The sequence below is a fragment of the Salmo trutta genome, chromosome 14, assembly GCF_901001165.1.
Source record: "Salmo trutta chromosome 14, fSalTru1.1, whole genome shotgun sequence".
Taxonomy (NCBI): domain Eukaryota; kingdom Metazoa; phylum Chordata; class Actinopteri; order Salmoniformes; family Salmonidae; genus Salmo; species Salmo trutta.
The window spans coordinates 77,395,335-77,413,328 of record NC_042970.1 but is presented as its reverse complement, the minus strand read 5'-3'; the positions used below and the strand labels follow the sequence as shown (position 1 = coordinate 77,413,328).

General features: G+C 42.6%; 1 protein-coding gene across 3 annotated transcripts; it reads right to left on the bottom strand.

Annotated features, from left to right (window-relative positions):
* Positions 1–6,837: 6,837 nt before the first annotated feature.
* Positions 6,838–17,347, bottom strand: LOC115147455 (uncharacterized). Of its 3 annotated transcripts, none has more exons than XM_029689702.1 (4): positions 17,024–17,347; positions 16,490–16,578; positions 8,248–8,456; positions 6,838–7,898 (listed from the first exon to the last, which is right to left on the bottom strand). In XM_029689702.1, exons 1-4 carry the CDS (start codon positions 17,047–17,049, stop codon positions 7,212–7,214), a joined length of 1,011 nt encoding a protein of 336 aa, XP_029545562.1. In that variant the 5' UTR covers positions 17,050–17,347; the 3' UTR covers positions 6,838–7,211. The 3 variants fall into 3 exon arrangements, with proteins under 3 accessions (XP_029545562.1, XP_029545560.1, XP_029545561.1); XM_029689700.1 differs by having other exon boundaries at positions 16,490–16,674; positions 17,015–17,346; XM_029689701.1 differs by having other exon boundaries at positions 16,490–16,674; positions 17,024–17,346.
* Positions 17,348–17,994: the final 647 nt, after the last annotated feature.

Below are 17,994 nucleotides of genomic sequence, written 5' to 3'. Positions count from 1 at the left end.
ATTCTAAATAAATCACTGACAGTGTCACCAGCAAAGCACCCCCACACCATCACACCTCCTCCTCCATGCTTCACGGTGGGAACCACACATGCGGCGATCATCAGTTTACTTACTATGCGTCTCTCAAAGACAAGGCAGGTTGGATCAAAAAATCTCTAATTTGGACTCATCAGACCAAAGGACAGATTTCCACAGGGCTAATGTCCATTGCTCGTGTTTCTTGGCCCAACAAGTCTCTTCTTATTGTTGGTGTCCTTTAGTAGTGGTTTCTTTGCAGCAATTCAACCATGAAGGCCTGATTCACACAGTCTCCTCTGAACAGTAGATATTGAGATGTGTCTGTTACTTGAACTCTAATGAACTTATCCTTTGCAGCAGAGGTAACTCTGGGTCTTCCTTTCCTGTGGCGGTCCATCACGAGTGCCAGCTTCATCATAGAGATTGATGGTTTTTGCGACTGCACTTGAATAAACTTTCAAAGTTCTTGACATTTTTTGATTGACTGACCTTCACGTCTTAAAGTAATGATGGACTGTGTTTCTCTTTGCTTATTTGAGCTGTTCTTACCGTAATATGGACTTTTTTTTACTAAATGGGCTATCTTCTGTGTACCTTGTCACAACACAACTGACTGGCTTAAATGCATTAAGAAGGATAGAAAGTCCACAAATTTCCTTTTCACAAAACACAACTGTTAATTGAAATGCATTCCAGGTGACTACCTCATGAAGCTGGTTGAGAGAATGCCAAGAGAGTGCAAAGCTGTCATCAAGGCAAAGGGTGGCTACTTTGTAGAATGGCAAATATAAAATATATTTAGATTCGTTTAACACTTTTTTGGTTACTACATGATTCCATATGTGTTATTTCATAGTTTTGATATCTTCACTATTATTTTTACAATATATATATACAGTTGAAGTCATAAGTTTACATACACCTTTGTAAAATACATTTAAACTCAGTTTTTCACAATTTCTGACATTTAATCCTAATAGAAATTCCCTGTCTTAGGTCAGTTAGGATCACCACTTGATTTTAAGAATGTGAAATGTCAGAATAATAGTACAGAGAATGATTTATTTCAGCTTTTATTTCTTTCATCACATTCCCAGTGGGTCAGAAGTTCACATACAGTAAATTAGGATTTGGTAGCATTGCCTTTAGATTGTTTATCTTGGGTTAAACGTTTCGGGTAGCCTTCCACAAGCTTCCCACAATAAGTTGAATGAATTTTGGCCCATTCCTCCTGACAGAACTGGTGTAACTGAGTCAGGTTTGTAGGCCTCCTTGCTCGCACACGCTTTTTCAGTTCTGCCCACACATTATCTATAGGATTGGGGTCAGGGCTTTGTGATGGCCAATCCAATACCTTGACTTTGTTGTCTTTATGCCATTTTGCCACAACTTTGGAAGTATACTTGGCGTCATTGTCCATTTGGATGACCCATTTGCGACCAAGCTTTAACTTCCTGACTGATGTCTTGAGATGTTGCTTCAATATATGCAAATCATTTTCCATCCTCATGATGCCATCTATTTTGTGAAGTGCACCAGTCCCACTGCGCCAAAGCAGCCCCACAACATGATGTTGCCACCCCCGTGCTTCACGGTTGGGATGGTGTTCTTCGACTTGCAAGCCTCCCACTTTGTCCTCCAAACATAACAATGGTCATTATGGCCAAACAGTTCTATTTTTGTTTCATCAGACCAGAGGACATTTCTCCAAAAAGTACAATCTTTGTCAACATGTGCAGTTGCAAACCATAATCTGACTTTTTATGGCAGTTTTGGAGCAGTGGCTTCTTCCTTGCTGAGCGGCCTTTCAGGTTATGTCGATATAGGACTCGTTTTACTGTGGATATAGATACTTTTGTACCTGTTTCCTCCAGCATCTTCACACGGTAATTTGCTGTTGTTCTGGGATTGATTTGCACCTTTCGCACCAAGGTACATTCATCTCTAGGAGACAGAACGCGTCTCCTTCCTGAGCGGTATGACGGCTGCGTGGTCCCATGGTCTTTATACTTGCGTGCTATTGTTTGTACAGATGAACGTGGTACCTTCAAACGTTTGGAAATTGCTCCCAAGGATGAACCAGACTTGTGGAGGTCTACAATGTTTTTCTGAGGTCTTGGCTGATTTCTTTAGATTTTCCCATGATGTCAAGCAAAGAGGCACTGAGTTTGAAGGTAGGCCTTGAAATACATCCACAGGTACACCTCCAATTGACACAAATTATGTCAATTAGCCTATCCAAAGCTTCAAAAGCCATGAAATCATTTTCTGGAATTTTCCAAGCTGTTTAAACACACAGTCAACTCAGTGTATGTAAACCTCTGACCCACTGGAATTGAATTATAAGTGAAATAATCTGTCTGTAAACAATTGTTGGAAAAATGACTTGTGTCATGCACAAGGTAAATGTTCTAACCGACTTGCCAAAACTATAGTTTGTTGACAAGAAATTTGTGCAGTGGTTGAAAAATGAGTTTTAATGACTCCAGCCTAAGTATTTGTAAACTTCCGACTTCAACTGTATATATATACATTATGACATGTTTTATCCAGGTTTGGAAGTTACATCATACTAAACATGAGGAACACAAGTATGAGCTACACCCGCCATAACATCTGCTAAATATGTGTATCTGACCAATACAATTTGATTTGTTTTTAGGGTCATTTGAATTACACCAATTACACCAGTTCTTGGAACTAATAGATATAATTGAATGTTATGGAACATCAGAACACCATTACAATGCCAGGGGTGGCAGTTGTTATGGCGGGTGTAGCTCATGCTTGTGTTTCTATGCTCCCTCCCTCTCTCTTTACACCCTACCGGAACTTTCACCAAAGATGAATACATTCCATGGCACGTGAAATTACTTGATCAGCTGACCTCAGCGGGCCTCTGTTGCTATGTTGTCTATGTGTGGACAGCTACCTCGCCGTGTTTCACCCACTGTTCTTTCAGAAAATCAAGAAGCCCAAGTTTCATCTGTCTGTGTTTTTCGGCGTGTTCCCTAGCATGCTTCATACTGCCTCTCGTTGAAGTTTGCGAATGCCTAACGCAATTGGATGGTCATCATCCTCCTCATTGCCATGGCGATCACTTCAAACTGCAACATACTGGTCCTTAAGTCCCTGAGCCAATCAGGTCCAGGCAGACAGGAGTTCCACCCAATCAAAAAAGCAGGCCTTTAAAATGTGCTGACTGTTTTTGTGTTGATTAGCATTCACTACATTCAACCCCTGGTTGACTTTGTGTTAAGGTTCTGTATCAATACGTTGCAGCCCTACTCACCACTGACCTGCGTGGTCTACACGGTGCTCTCTATAAGCAGTTTCATTCAGCCTCTGCGTTATCTCATCCGGACCAGGAAACTGCCCAAGCTGCCGTGTCAGCGTTTCCCCGCTGCTCAGAGTTAGACGCAATCTTCCCTTCCTAAGACTGTGATAAAAGAGAAGAGAAATCCTGTCTCTTTACAATCCTGGGTTGTTATCGGGAGGTAGACCTGTGTCATGTTTATTAAGCACCAAACGGAAGAAAATGGACTGAAACAAAAAACGACTATCATGAACTTGTCCAATAGGAAACGCTTTCTTAAGTTTTCGGTTGCAAAAAGTTTTGATGTGTTCATTAATGAAAGAGACCCTAATAATATTGCCTTCAAAATTATGTTTGTTGTCAAAGGATTTAGTTAAGTTGAGTTTATTAATTCAACCATTTAAAAAAACAAGCACACATAAAACCTAAAAGCCATACATGCACATGAATAAAATCATTGAGGATAACATACAATAAAGTCTGGGACTTATTTCCATTGTGGTCCTCTTGAGACAAGATGGCTATACAAGATCGAACACAGTATGGCAGTGAAATAATAAAACAAAAACATAGAAGAACATCTATCTCATCATTCCAGTTACATCATAGGGGTTATTTATATGGGCACAGAGGACATCAAACATATTTTTTACTTCATTTTTAAAGCTGTCCAGAGAGGACGTTGTTTTTATAGGAAGAGGCAACTCATTCCATTCTGAGGCTCCAGTATACAAGAAAGTACCTTTCCCAGCATTACTCCTGAACCTGTATAAGCACACATCAGCAACACCTGATCTGGTGCTGTGATTGTGTGCATCCCTAATACGAGGAAAGTAATCACTTAGATATCTGGGCGCAGGACCATAAATACTCCTGTAAACCAAACCTAGTCTAATCTGGGACACCCTAGCCTCAACAGGCAGACAGTTTAGTTCCTGAAAGCAGCTCCTGCCTATGTGAGTATGTGGACTCACCTTCAATACTACCCTGATCAACTTATTCTGTGCTATCTGGAGCTTCCCCTTCATAAGTTTAGATAAGCCCCCAAACCTGGAAGTACTAGCATAGTCAAAATGGGATTGAATGAGGGCAGTAGCTAGCACTTTCATGGTGTCCTTATCAAGCAGCTTGGACTTTCTAGCCAAAAACTTAGTCCTGGCATTAACCTTCCCTAGCACCTTATTGGCCATGCTCACACCTCCGAAGCTTCCATCAAGGATACATCCCAAGTAGCTAACAGAGGTTTTAGTAGTCAGCACCTCACCCTCTAACTCCACTCTGATTTCAGACAACCTACACAATTTAGGTCTGGATCCAAAAATAATTGCTTCAGTTTTCCCTAAGTGCAGAGATAGCTTATTATCTCCAAGCCATTTGCTAATGTTAGTAAGCTCTGTGCTAAGTATGCTCTCCAACATAGTTTTACTTTTGTGAGACACCAGAAGTGTAGAGTCATCAGTATAAAGAAAAAGACGGCAAGAACAAGCATCTTTCATATCATTAATATACAATAAAAACAGCAGAGGCCCAAGCACGCTCCCCTGCGGAACGCCACAACTCATTGGTTTTGCCTGAGACAGTGAACCATTAACCTCTACTACTTGCTCTCTTCCTGATAAATAGGACTTTACCCAGCCTAGAGGGATACTGCTTAACCCCAGTGCCTCCAGTTTGGAGATTAGGAGACAGTGGTTAACTGTATCAAAGGCACTTAAATATATCCCTTAAATATATCTTTAAAAATCTTCCTTGTGCAAAATGTAATAAAATCATCACTGATTCCATAGACTATTACTCCACTCTGCGATATTTTAGATTTATAAAGGATGACATGTCTTTTAAGCCCTTTCACCTGTTTGGGGTACTGAAAGAAAGGAAGCCATGACAGAGTATCGAGATGAAGCCATGCTCCGGGTTGAAGTTTCCCCTAGATAAAGATCTAGGATCAGCTTCCCCTCCCTCAATCCTATCATTAACCATCTTTCTGTTTCTCTAGTAACCATGGAAAGAGTATTGAGATGAAGCCCCAGTCTTTCTGTTTCTCTAGTAACCATGGAAAGAACATTGAGATGAAGCCCCAGTCTTTTTGTTTCTCTGGTAACCATGGAAAGAGTATTGAGATGAAGCCCCAGTCTTTTTGTTTCTCTGGTAACCATGGAAAGAGTATTGAGATGAAGCTCCAGTCTTTCTGTTTCTCTAGTAACCATGGAAAGAGTATTGAGATGAAGCCCCAGTCTTTTTGTTTCTCTAGTAACCATGGAAAGAACATTGAGATGAAGCCCCAGTCTTTTTGTTTCTCTGGTAACCATGGAAAGAGTATTGAGATGAAGCCCCAGTCTTTTTGTTTCTCTAGTAACCATGGAAAGAACATTGAGATGAAGCCCCAGTCTTTTATGTTTCTCTGGTAACCATGGAAAGAGTATCGAGATGAAGCCCCAGTCTTTTTGTTTCTCTAGTAACCATGGAAAGAACATTGAGATGAAGCCCCAGTCTTTTATGTTTCTCTGGTAACCATGGAAAGAGTATCGAGATGAAGCCCCAGTCTTTTATGTTTCTCTAGTAACCATGGAAAGAGTATTGAGATGAAGCCCCAGTCTTTTTGTTTCTCTAGTAACCATGGAAAGAGTATTGAGATGAAGCCCCAGTCTTTCTGTTTCTCTAGTAACCATGGAAAGAGTATTGAGATGAAGCCCCAGTCTTTTATGTTTCTCTGGTAACCATGGAAAGAGTATTGAGATGAAGCCCCAGTCTTTTTGTTTCTCTAGTAACCATGGAAAGAGTATTGAGATGAAGCCCCAGTCTTTTTGTTTCTCTAGTAACCATGGAAAGAACATTGAGATGTGGTGTCCCGTCTTTTTTTTCTCTGAAAAGTAACCATGCAGAGTATTGAGATGCGGCCTCAGTCTTTGTATAATGATAGCCTCGGGTAATGCCCTGTTTATACCCTGCTAATTAACCACTTAACTGCTCATTAATTCAACCTCTTAATTGAAACACTGAGGGACCAATTAGAAGCCTTGTTAGGCAGAGATCTTAAGACCTTGTTAGGGGAATATGCAGATGTGTTGTGAGCGCTGAACTCTGTAAATAGGTCCCGCCAAACATAATTGAGAGACAAAACACTGGGTGATGATGATTCAATGATATGACTGAAACATATGTAATATAATGATTAAATGGATAGTTCACTAAATTACATTGCTTACAGGGTAAGAAAAAAAACTGTCTATGTACAAGGTATGTCTATATGGCCACTGTTTCAAATGTAAACTTTTGAAGGAATCCAATAGTTCATTTTGTAATTTGGGTGAACTAGCCCTATATGAAGGTGCTTGGTTTCATGGTTGTTTGTACTAATTTAATACAATTAGAGGGATAATGAGTAATGACATATGTATAGTAACATTTGACAATGAAAGATGGCGGTTCATTTCTTTCCGTTTTCTCCTTCTCAGCCTGTTGTACTCTAACTAATATCATCTGAAAATAAACTTTACAAAACGTAATAGAAATCACATGTTTATTTTGATCAAACAATCATGTATTTTTCCATGCTACTGTTAAGTACTTTTCAAAGGAAACGTCTAAAAACCTTAAAGTACCATGTTTATCAAATAAAGCTCTTGATTGTTGTCCTATTTAAAGTTGATAATAAAATGAATTACAGAAACAGTCACATCTATAGAATTTGGTATACCAAATCAGTATGTACATGAATCAACAGGCTTCGTATTGAAAAAAGCTACCACATCACCAAGTCAACCAATTGGAATGTATGTAGTCAAGTGCAATACATCCAATACTATAATCACCCAGTTTCAGGTCCTTCATAATATGCAATTACATACATATTTCATAACATGTCAATACATTATCATTACTGTGTGATTTTGGCCTGTAACTCCTTCAAACACTCCAGGCTGGCCTCAGGGCCATCCTCCGAGGTCACAAACCCAGGATAGGTGGCACTAAACTGGGCCTGAGGAGGTGGAGAGCTAGTGGTGGTGGTGGAGCCCCCATCAACTTGGTGAGAGGAGGGAGGAGAGAGCAGAGGTATCAATTTAGCATGAGCGTAGTCAATCTCAAACCCCTCGAATATCAACCCCACCCCCCACGCTCCGAGACCCTCTTCCAAAACCCTGGCCACCTTCTGGGTTGCCAGTACCAAACTCGTATAATCTGCCTCTTTGAGTCTAAATATATCCGAGGTCAGAGGTCGACGGGGGACCAGTACGGTGAGGCCAGGGGCGTTGGGGAATGGGGTGAGGAATGCCACATGTCCCTCATCCTCCCACACCCTCCACTGCTGCTCCTCTCCACGGACGATCCGGGAGAAGAGGCCAGGGTGCGATGGGTCTTCCCCCAGGAAGGTGAGGTTTGGTAGGGCATTGGGGGAAGGGAGCTGGGCCCGAATCTCAGCCTGGATCTCCTGGAGGGACGTGTCAGTCCAGCGAGGGCCGCTTTTAGAGGTGACGTAGCCGGGGTCGTGGTGGGTGTAGTGCTCATCTTCCGCCAGGTGGGGGCGCCAATCGCTGTCAAGGCCGTGTAGCGGCAGCACCCGGATCTGAGAGTCAATAACAACAGGGACTATTACTAGGTTACCTGTTCATTCTAGAAACGACGACAGAATTATGATGCTATCTAAACACAAATGTAATGTTTTTGTTCATCAACATAAATTATATTGCCAGTTTTTATTCAAAACTAGATGAGACACAATAGAATAGATTAGAATAGAGAAGAGTAGAATAAAATAGAATGGAGAAAAATAGAAAAGATCAGAATAGAGTAGAATAAGAGTAAAGTAGAAAAAAGTAGAATAGAGTAGAATAAGAGTAAAGTAGAAAAGAGTAGAATACAGTAGAATAAGAGTAAAGTAGAAAATAGTAGAGTAGAGTACAAACACAACAGACCTGGGGTGGACTGTTACTGTCTGGGTGGGGCCTGCAGACCAGGGCACATCTCTTCACCCCCAGCCTCTCACACAGCAGGGCCCCCACCTCCCTGGCCCCCAGCAGCAACCTCAGGTAGGCTCCCTCACCCAGCTTGAAGAGACTGCCCTGAGCTGGGCTTGGTTCCTCATCGGAGCCCCTGGGGGTCTTCGGCTCCAGGATGGTAGTGCCTATGATTGATATTCCATATATGAAGACAAAGATCGTCCCAAATGGAACCCTTTTCCCTATGCAGTGCACTATATGGAGGATAGGGTGCCAGACAGCAAGATATAGTGGATGATAGTATACTATAGAAGGATTGCACAGTTCACTGTACATGTTCAGTGGTTGCGTAGCAACTGACTTTCATAAAATGTAAAAGCAATGGATTGACATGAGGTGTGTTACCTGGCTGGAAACCCGACGATGAATTACATTGAATTCTACGTTGGGCAGAAATGAGCGTTTGAATCAGGACAGTTTCCTCTCAACTTTACAAGCCAGAATGTCGAATAAAATTACAATTATATTTGAATGTACTTTACTGGTTGTCTGTGCGGTTGGTCCTTTTGGTCGGTATATGAGACAATATATCCACAGGAAAGTATAATTCCATCAACCTTTCAAAGCGCAGGTAGTGCATTCAGATTCCTATCACCTGAAGCATGCGCACAAGACAAAAATACATGCACGAGACACATGCATACTTGCCGAGCTCTTGCACATGTTTACATGTTTCTGCGCATGCTTCAGGTGATAGGAATCTGAATGCACTACCTGCGCTTTGAAAGGTTGATAGAATTATACTTTCCTGTGGGTATATTGTCTCATATTGATTGAAAACACATACGCTACAAACAGTAGGCTATCTTTGTCTACGTGGCTTGTTTGTATCAACTGCAAAGACATTGGCAACTTCCTCTTTGTAGTCAACTTTTGTTCTGAAGTTATCAGTGGTCGTAGAGATGGATCAACCATGTGATTCTATGTTTAGTTGAGATTTTCTGTATATTAAGTGACACAGGATGGCAAAGAATGCATCTAACGACGCTGTTCTACAAGTGGTCTGAGGCAGGTGTTAGATTACGAGCGTTTTCAAGTGCAGCGTTAATAACGATGGTTTAGGGAAACAGCTTGGATATTGTTAGGGTTGAATTGGCTATTTGTTTGCATAACCTATATAATATACCGGGGAAGCTATGCTACAATATTAAGTATATAAACTACGGATAAGTCAACTGCTGAAGACAAGAACTACACCCGGCGACAGGAAGTGCGTCACGAGGCTGGGACCAGCCTGCACGCCGACGATAGGAGGAGCAAGTTTAAACCACGCTCCTCCTCCCTCTGACAGGCCAGCAGTGAGCGGGAACTATCTCTGTCATAGTATATAAGAGAGAACAATAGGATGTGACGTTCTCTTCTCTGTCTGCCCTGCGAGGTGTAACAGCGAGACCGTATATATATATGAATGTTACGTGTTACGTTTTTCTTGTTCCCCATTTTCCCCTGTTAGTGTGTTTGTCCTGAGCATTACAGGTGTACCAAGTTGCGGCTAACGATGGTGGGCGTGGCTGTAGCTGATTACAGAGAGGATATCTGTTTGCTGTGTGAGAAGAAGAAGAAGAAGAAGAAGAAGAAGAAGAAGAAGAAGAAGAAGAAGAAGAAGAAGAAGAAGAAGAAGAAGAAGAAGAAGAAGAAGAAGAAGAAGAAGAAGGAGAAGGAGAAGGAGAAGGAGAAGGAGGAGGAGGGAGGGAGAGAGAGAGAGAGAGGACACTTGTTTTTTTTGGTTGATTATTGGTGTTAATTTCTTTGTTTGTGTTTCAGCCTGTCCTCCTGAGGCGCTCCACCCTACCTAGGTCCTTGAGAAGGGAAAAGGTAGATCTGCCCATGGGTGTACATTCTCACGTAGATAACCCATTGTTTTATACACTAGGTTAGCCGGGCGGGTGTCACCCTTGTATTTTCTTGGAACCAGGTAGGACAGTGGGTTAGGGTTTAGAGTGTGTTAGGAAGGTTTAGGTGTGTAGAAGAGGGACCTTTTGTTTATTTTCATTACTTGGACCCCGATCCCAAACATTCCCTTCTCTTACCTTCCCTTGTTGTTTACTGATTATTTATGGGTGTGTTATATTGTTTATTTTAAATAATTTACTAAACATCCCCTGAGGGTTAAAATTGAGTTCTGGTTGTGGTCTGATTTATTCATCGCCCATTGCACCCCACATTTCTTCCCATTTCATCCGTGTTACCTGGTGTGTTTAGGCCCAGGCATTTACGTCTCCTCCTCAGACGAGCTACACCCGAGGGGAGAACGTAATATGGGGGCTCATCCGGGATCTTTATTGATCCAGCTTGTGCCCGCACACTAGGGTAGTAAAGGTGGATTGGGTAGTTGTTGTGTTTGGTTTAGTGCTGCGTAGTAGTTAGGTGGTGGATTTGGAATATGGCCAACTTTAACCTGAAGTTTTTTCTGGATAACCCAACGTGGGAGGGTTTTGAGAATTGTAGGAGAGTGGATTTAGAGACTTTGGCAGACCATTTCGATATCTCCGTGCCAAGGGGATTTGTTAAGGTGGAGGTAAAGGCCTTGGTATTAGCGGCGCTGATGGAAAAGCAGGTGTTGGTTTTGCCTCGGCCTACGGTTGGAGAGGTGGTGGATGTTCTGGGTACCCCGTCTAGGCCCGACGATGAGGTCGAGTATAAGGCCCCGGCCACCTTGCCGAGATTTGACCCTCTTTCTCCTATGCCTACAGCTGTACATTTACAGATGGAGGCAGAAGAGCGAGCACAAATCCGAAAGGATGAGCTACATCTCAAGTTGGAGATGCGCCGACTGGAGTTGGAAGCAGAAAAGGACCTTAAGATAAGGCAGATGGACTTCGAAATGCGCAAATTGGAATTAGAGGCAGAGATGGCGAGGCTGGCCGCTGTCCCTGCCGTTTCCAATAGTGTGTTTTCCACCCTAGGATCTGTCTCTACCTTTGACATTAGCCGGCATATTGCTTTAGTTCCACAATTCCGTGAATCTGAGGTTGACTCTTACTTTTGTGCATTCGAACGCATAGCAGTGGCTTTGAATTGGCCTAGGGATGTGTGGCCGCTTTTACTCCAATGTAAATTGTCCGGTAAAGCGCAGGAGGTATTGGGTACTCTTTCTCTCGCTGATAGTCTTAATTACAACATAGTTAAGGCTACTGTGCTCCGTGGGTATGAGCTTGTGCCAGAGGCTTATAGACAAAAGTTTAGAAAGCACTCCAAATCCTCTATAAAAACTTTTGTTGAACTCGCTAGAGAGAAGGAGTCTCTCTTCGACAAATGGTGCTCAGCGAGTAAAATCAAAGACTTTGAAGGTCTTCGTGAATTAATGTTATTGGAAGAATTTAAAAACAGCCTCCCAGAGCGGTTGGTTGTATACCTTAATGAACAGAAAGTGTTAGTTATCTGACGCCGCGGTGCTTGCAGATGAATTTGTGTTAACACATAAAACGGTGTTTCCCACACCCCGTAGTGAGACTAGACCGGTTGTATCCTCTTCTGTTTACTATTCACCTCGTTACTCAGGAAGTACACGGCTGAATCAAAAGGAGGAACGCGCATGTTTTTACTGTCATAAAGTAGGACACGTAATTTCGGAATGTATGTCTCTAAAACGCAAGTCACCAGCTTCAACCCCTAAACTCCATAAAAGTGTGGGTTTGATTAAAGTAACCAATAAGAGCTCTGTAAAGGAGAGTCCTGAAGTTGTACTAAGTTGTCCTGATCACACGTACGACCCGTTCATATTTAAAGGCTTTGTTTCCCTGACAGGTGATTCTGGAGACCAAAAGCCAGTTTTGATATTGAGAGATACTGGTGCAGCTCAGTCTGTAATTCTCTCGAGTGTTCTGCCCTGGTCAGAAGAGTCTTATTGTGGCTCTAGTGTATTATTGAGGGGATCGAAATGGGTTGTGTGCCTGTTCCGTTACATACTGTCCATTTGACTTCTGATCTAGTGAGTGGATATTTCAGAATCGGTGTACAGTCCGAGCTTCCCGTAAAAGGGGTTGACCTAATCATGGGTAACGATCTAGCAGGAGGAAAAGTTGTGCCTGTGTTAGAAGTGCTAGACAAGCCTGATGCTCAGTCAAGTGCTGATGTTTTGGGAACTACGTTTCCCGAAGCATTTCCAGCGTGTGCAATTACGCGTGCGCAGTCACGTCGCTTAGGTACCATGGTAGACTTAGCTGACTCTGTGCTTGCACCTATGTTGAATGGGGAAGATATTCAGTGTTCTACTCCTGTGTTCCCAGTGAGTTCTGATCATGATGATGGGAATAAAGACAAGACAATGGCTTCCTCGGTGGACTGTTTAAGGTTGCCAGTTACTCGGGAGGAGCTAATAGCTGCCCAGATAGAGGATGTGGGCTTGGCCAAATGTTTTTCCTCCATGTTACCTTTGAGTGAGAAACACAGGAAAGGGGTGATGTATTTCCTTGAAGGGGCTTCTGATGAGAAAATGGACTCCCTGTGCTGACCTAGAAAATGATTGGAGTTCTGTTTGCCAGATTGTAGTTCCTGCCCCATTTCAGACGAAGGTGTTGTCCCTAGCTCATGATATTCCCTGGTCTGGTCATCTAGGGGTGACTAAAACCTACGACCGACTTCTCCGTCATTTCTTCTGGCCGGGAATGAAACGGGATGTGGCTCGTTATTGCCGTACATGTAGTACTTGCCAAGTGGTGGGGAAACCTAACCAGGTAATTTCCCAGGCTCCTCTCTGCCCTATTCCGGTTATGGGAGAGCCGTTTGAGAAAGTAATCATCGATTGTGTTGGTCCCTTACCCAGGACTAAGTCGGGTAATCAATTCTTGTTAACAATAATGTGCACTGCTACAAGGTACCCAGAGGCGATTCCTATGCGTAAAATCACAAGTAAGGCAATTGTGAAGGCGCTGATTAAGTATTTCTCTACCTTTGGATTTCCAAAAATTGTACAGACGGATCAAGGCACAAATTTTACATCAAAATTGTTTGGAAGTGTGTTGAAGTCCTTGTCAGTGTCCCATCAGATGTCTAGCGCTTATCACCCGGAGAGTCAGGGCGCGCTGGAACGTTGGCATCAGACGCTAAAAGCTATGTTGCGTAAATACGGTATGGACACAGGAAAAGATTGGGATGAGGGGGTGCCCTACGTGCTGTTTGCTATTCGGGAGACCGTACAAGAGTCTCTTGGGTTTAGCCCAGCTGAGCTAATCTTTGGTCATACCGTGAGAGGGCCTCAAGGTACTGAAAGAACAACTTATGGCTGATGATTCAGTTGGGTCCTCTACTAATGTACTAGACTGTTAGTCAAGTCCGGGAGCGGTTGCATGACGCCTGTGCTGTAGCCAGAGAAAATCTGTCTTCCACACAAAAGAAAATGAAACGTCATTTTGATGTCAAATCTGTGTCTCGTTCTTTTCAACCAGGTGACCAAGTCTTGGTGTTGTTGCCGGTACCCGGCTCGTGTCTCTCTTCCAGTTTCTCTGGTCCATATGTGGTGGACTGAAAACTCAGTGATACTGATTATGTTATCAAAACGCCAGACCGTAGACGACCATTTCGGGTATGTCACATTAACATGATTAAAGCCTATCTTGTTAGAGGTGGTATCGAGTCTCCCATTACCAGTGGAAAACCTGTTGTATCCTCTGTTGCTTCTGTGAGCCTGGTTACTCACCCAGGAGTCAGCATAAATGATGAGGACGGTTTGGTGATGCGGAATACTCCTGAGCAGTGTGCTCGTTTGTGTAATTCGGAGATGGTGGCGTCTCTCCCAACCCATTTGTTGCACTTGAATGATCAGCAGAGGGCTGATATTGAATTACTAATCGCTGATTTTCCAAGTCTCTTTCAGGATGTTCCCAGTCGTACCAATGTGTTGAAACATGATATAAATGTAGGTGATGCTGCTCCAATCAAACAGCACCCTTATCGTGTGAATTCAATCAAGAGAGGAGTGATGAAGAAAGAGGTAACTTATTTACTGGAAAATGAGATGGCAATCCCCAGTGGCAGTCCTTGGAGTTCCCCCTGTCTGCTGATTCCAAAGCCTGACGGGACTCAAAGGTTTTGCACTGACTACAGGAAAGTGAATAATGTAACTATACCTGACTCATTCCCTTTACCTCGTATGGATGACTGTATAGACACCATTGGATCGGCTGCATATGTTACGAAGCTTGACTTGTTAAAAGGTTATTGGCAGGTGCCTTTAACCCCTCGTGCCTCTGAGGTGTCTGCTTTTGTAACTCCTGACAGTTTCTGCCAGTACACAGTGATGGCTTTTGGAATGAGGAATGCTCCGGCCACGTTTCAACGTTTGGTAAATATTGTGTTGGCTGATGTTCCTGATTGTACAGCATATCTGGATGACCTGGTTGTTCATTCAACTACCTGGCTTAATCACATGAGCACATTGAGGGCTGTGTTTGCACGCTTGGCCAACGCTTCTTTGACCCTTAACTTAGCCAAATGTGAGTTTGGAAAGGCAACTGTTACATATTTGGGTAAAGCGGTGGGTCGGGGTCAGGTGCGTACCGTAACAACTAAGGTGGATGCTATCACCCGGTTTCCTGCCACTCGCCGAGAATTACGCAGATTCTTAGGCATGACGGGTTATTATCGTACATTTTGTAGGAATTTCTCAACAGTTGTAGCCCCAATGACTAGGTTACTCAGTCCTTCAGTGTCCTTTGAGTGGACCGCTGAGTGTCAATCTGCTTTTGACTCTGTAAAAGCACTATTGTGTACTTCTCCTGTTCTTTCTGCCCCTGATTTCCAGAAACCATTTAAGTTGGAGGTGGATGCCAGTTCAGTAGGTGCAGGTGCTGTACTATTACAGGAACACGATGGTCTAGATCACCCAGTTTGTTATTTCTCTCGAAAATTCAACAGCTGTCAGTCACGTTATTCCACTATCGAACAGGAGACTCTGGCGCTGTTATTTGCACTACAATTTTTTGAGGTTTATGTTGGCTCCAGTGTGTTGCCTGTTGTGGTATACACAGACCACAACCCTTTAACTTTCCTGAGCCGCATGTATAACCACAACCAACGTCTTATGCGTTGGGCGTTGGTTATACAGGGTTATAATTTAGAAATTCAGCACATAAAGGGTTCAGAAAACATAGTTGCGGATGCTTTGTCCCGTGCCTAGTTAAAACAAAGATAAGTAATAATAGAACAAGGCCTTGATAACTTTGATGTAAGTGTATAAGGGTTTTATCATAAACCCAGGGGTTTACTCTTTTTTTTGTGGGGGGCGTGTTACGTGTTACGTTTTTCTTGTTCCCCATTTTCCCCTGTTAGTGTGTTTGTCCGGAGCATTACAGGTGTACCAAGTTGCGGCTAACGATGGTGGGCGTGGCTGTAGCTGATTACAGAGAGGATATCTGTTTGCTGTGTGAGAAGGAGGAGGAGGGAGAGAGAGAGGACACTTGTTTTTTTTGGTTGATTATTGGTGTTAATTTCTTTGTTTGTGTTTCAGCCTGTCCTCCTGAGGCGCTCCACCCTACCTAGGTCCTGGAGAAGGGAAAAGGTAGATCTGCCCATGGGTGTACATTCTCACGTAGATAACCCATTGTTTTATACACTAGGTTAGCCGGGCGGGTGTCACCCTTGTATTTTCTTGGAACCAGGTAGGACAGTGGGTTAGGGTTTAGAGTGTGTTAGGAAGGTTTAGGTGTGTAGAAGAGGGACCTTTTGTTTATTTTCATTACTTGGACCCCGATCCCAAACATTCCCTTCGCTTACCTTCCCTTGTTGTTTACTGATTATTTATGGGTGTGTTATATTGTTTATTTAAATAATTTACTAAACATCCCCTGAGGGTTAAAATTGAGTTTTGGTTGTGGTCTGATTTATTCATCGCCCATTGCACCCCACATTTCTTCCCATTTCATCCGTGTTACCTGGTGTGTTTAGGCCCAGGCATTTACGTCTCCTCCTCAGACGAGCTACACCCGAGGGGAGAACGTAATACAACTTATTTACCATACACGTGTTTGCAATAATTAAAGAACAAAGAACTTGAGTTACTCTTTGACAAATAATTTGTTCTAATATCAGATATGAATTGACGCGACCTTACAATATTTAACGATGCTCCTACGAAAGTTCTAACGATTAACTTAGCCTTAAGATGCTTTTGGGAAACCGGGCCCTGGACCAGATCTAGGTGGTAAATATATGCATCTACCTGGTGTCCAGGGCTGGGGGTGGAGGTAGGCCACCAGCTCCTCTGTCTCCCAGATCACATGAAGAGGTCGGGAAAGAGACGATGACATCCTGATGGAGGAAGGGAGTGAAGGGAAAAGACAGAGGGGGAGGAAGAGAGTGAGGGAAGGAAAGGGGGAAAGAGAGAGAGAGAGAAAGATGGGAAGTCTGTAATACAAGGACGGTAAGAAGTGATGAGTGTCATCATGACATGCTGCACTTTCGGGGTGGACCTGTCTCAATCAATAAGAGATTTTAAATAGACAAGATGGCGCAGTACACATTGTTGAATTTACTTAATGGAGCAAAACATTTATTTTAATAACTGAGCATTTTCTAAATTCAAACCCACCACCTGAAACTGGACATTCAAGTTAAGGTTGGTCGAAAATGATCTGTGCTACAAACAGTACCTAACCTGTAACTCCCAGTAATGGATCTCAAAACTATTTGGTTAAATAACATTATCTGGTATAACTGTAGCTAGCATCGATGTTTGTCCACCTACTTACGGTACCTTCTTAGAAACCGTGCAAGCAGCATACAGCAAGAACGTGGGATCAAAACGACTTCCGTTGGTTCTTGGTGTTCATTCAAAAGAGTTCAGAATGATAGAGTTGGACGCTGTGTAACAGTGTCGTTTCTATCATACCGTCACAACACCCTTAGTTCATTCAACTTTCTGTTTCTCGTTAAAGCTGTGGCGGTGTTCGGGAGCATCAAATCCGGACTGACTGATCTACAAATAATAATATCGTTATTTATGATGCAAGGTGATTTGTAGATCAGTCGGCTGCAATGTCGGAACAAGCCCAGTGTTTACTGATCACATGACAGTCTGCGGTGATTATGTTTTCATAAAAATTGGGAAGTGTAGTTTACAGTAATGACGCCAGGTGGCACTCTAGCATTAGAAGTAAAAAGGTGGGAAGGTACTGTACATTTATGAAATGAAGACTTGGAGGCCTACTTTTATCACGAGTGCATTTCTGTATGTTTGCTAGCATAAATTAAAAAGCACAACACAAATCAGACAATGGACGGAGAGAAAAACGTTTTAAAGTTTACAAACGAGGATTACCCTAGGAAGACACAGATATTTGGCAATGCAATTGATTGTCTTTGATGCTGTATTTATATTCATCATATTATCCAAAATGTTCACATTATCCATGACAAGTTTACTTTGTTTATCTTTATTGCTGATTGAGTCGAGGTTTGAAAATGTTATTACAGTACCTCAAGTCCTTCCTCCCCAATTCTCTAGAAGTGTAGAATGACACCATACCAGTGGTTCTTTCACAGTGACTCATAGTTTCCTTATACACACCTCTCGCTTCCACACACACACACACACACAGTCTAGAAACTCTAGTCTAGGGTTACTTTTTATTCATAAACGCATATAATTCACATCTCTTTTGTTCATATGGTAGTGTCTATAATGTTACCTCATAAACACAACCGGTTTTTATAGGGTAGTGTTTA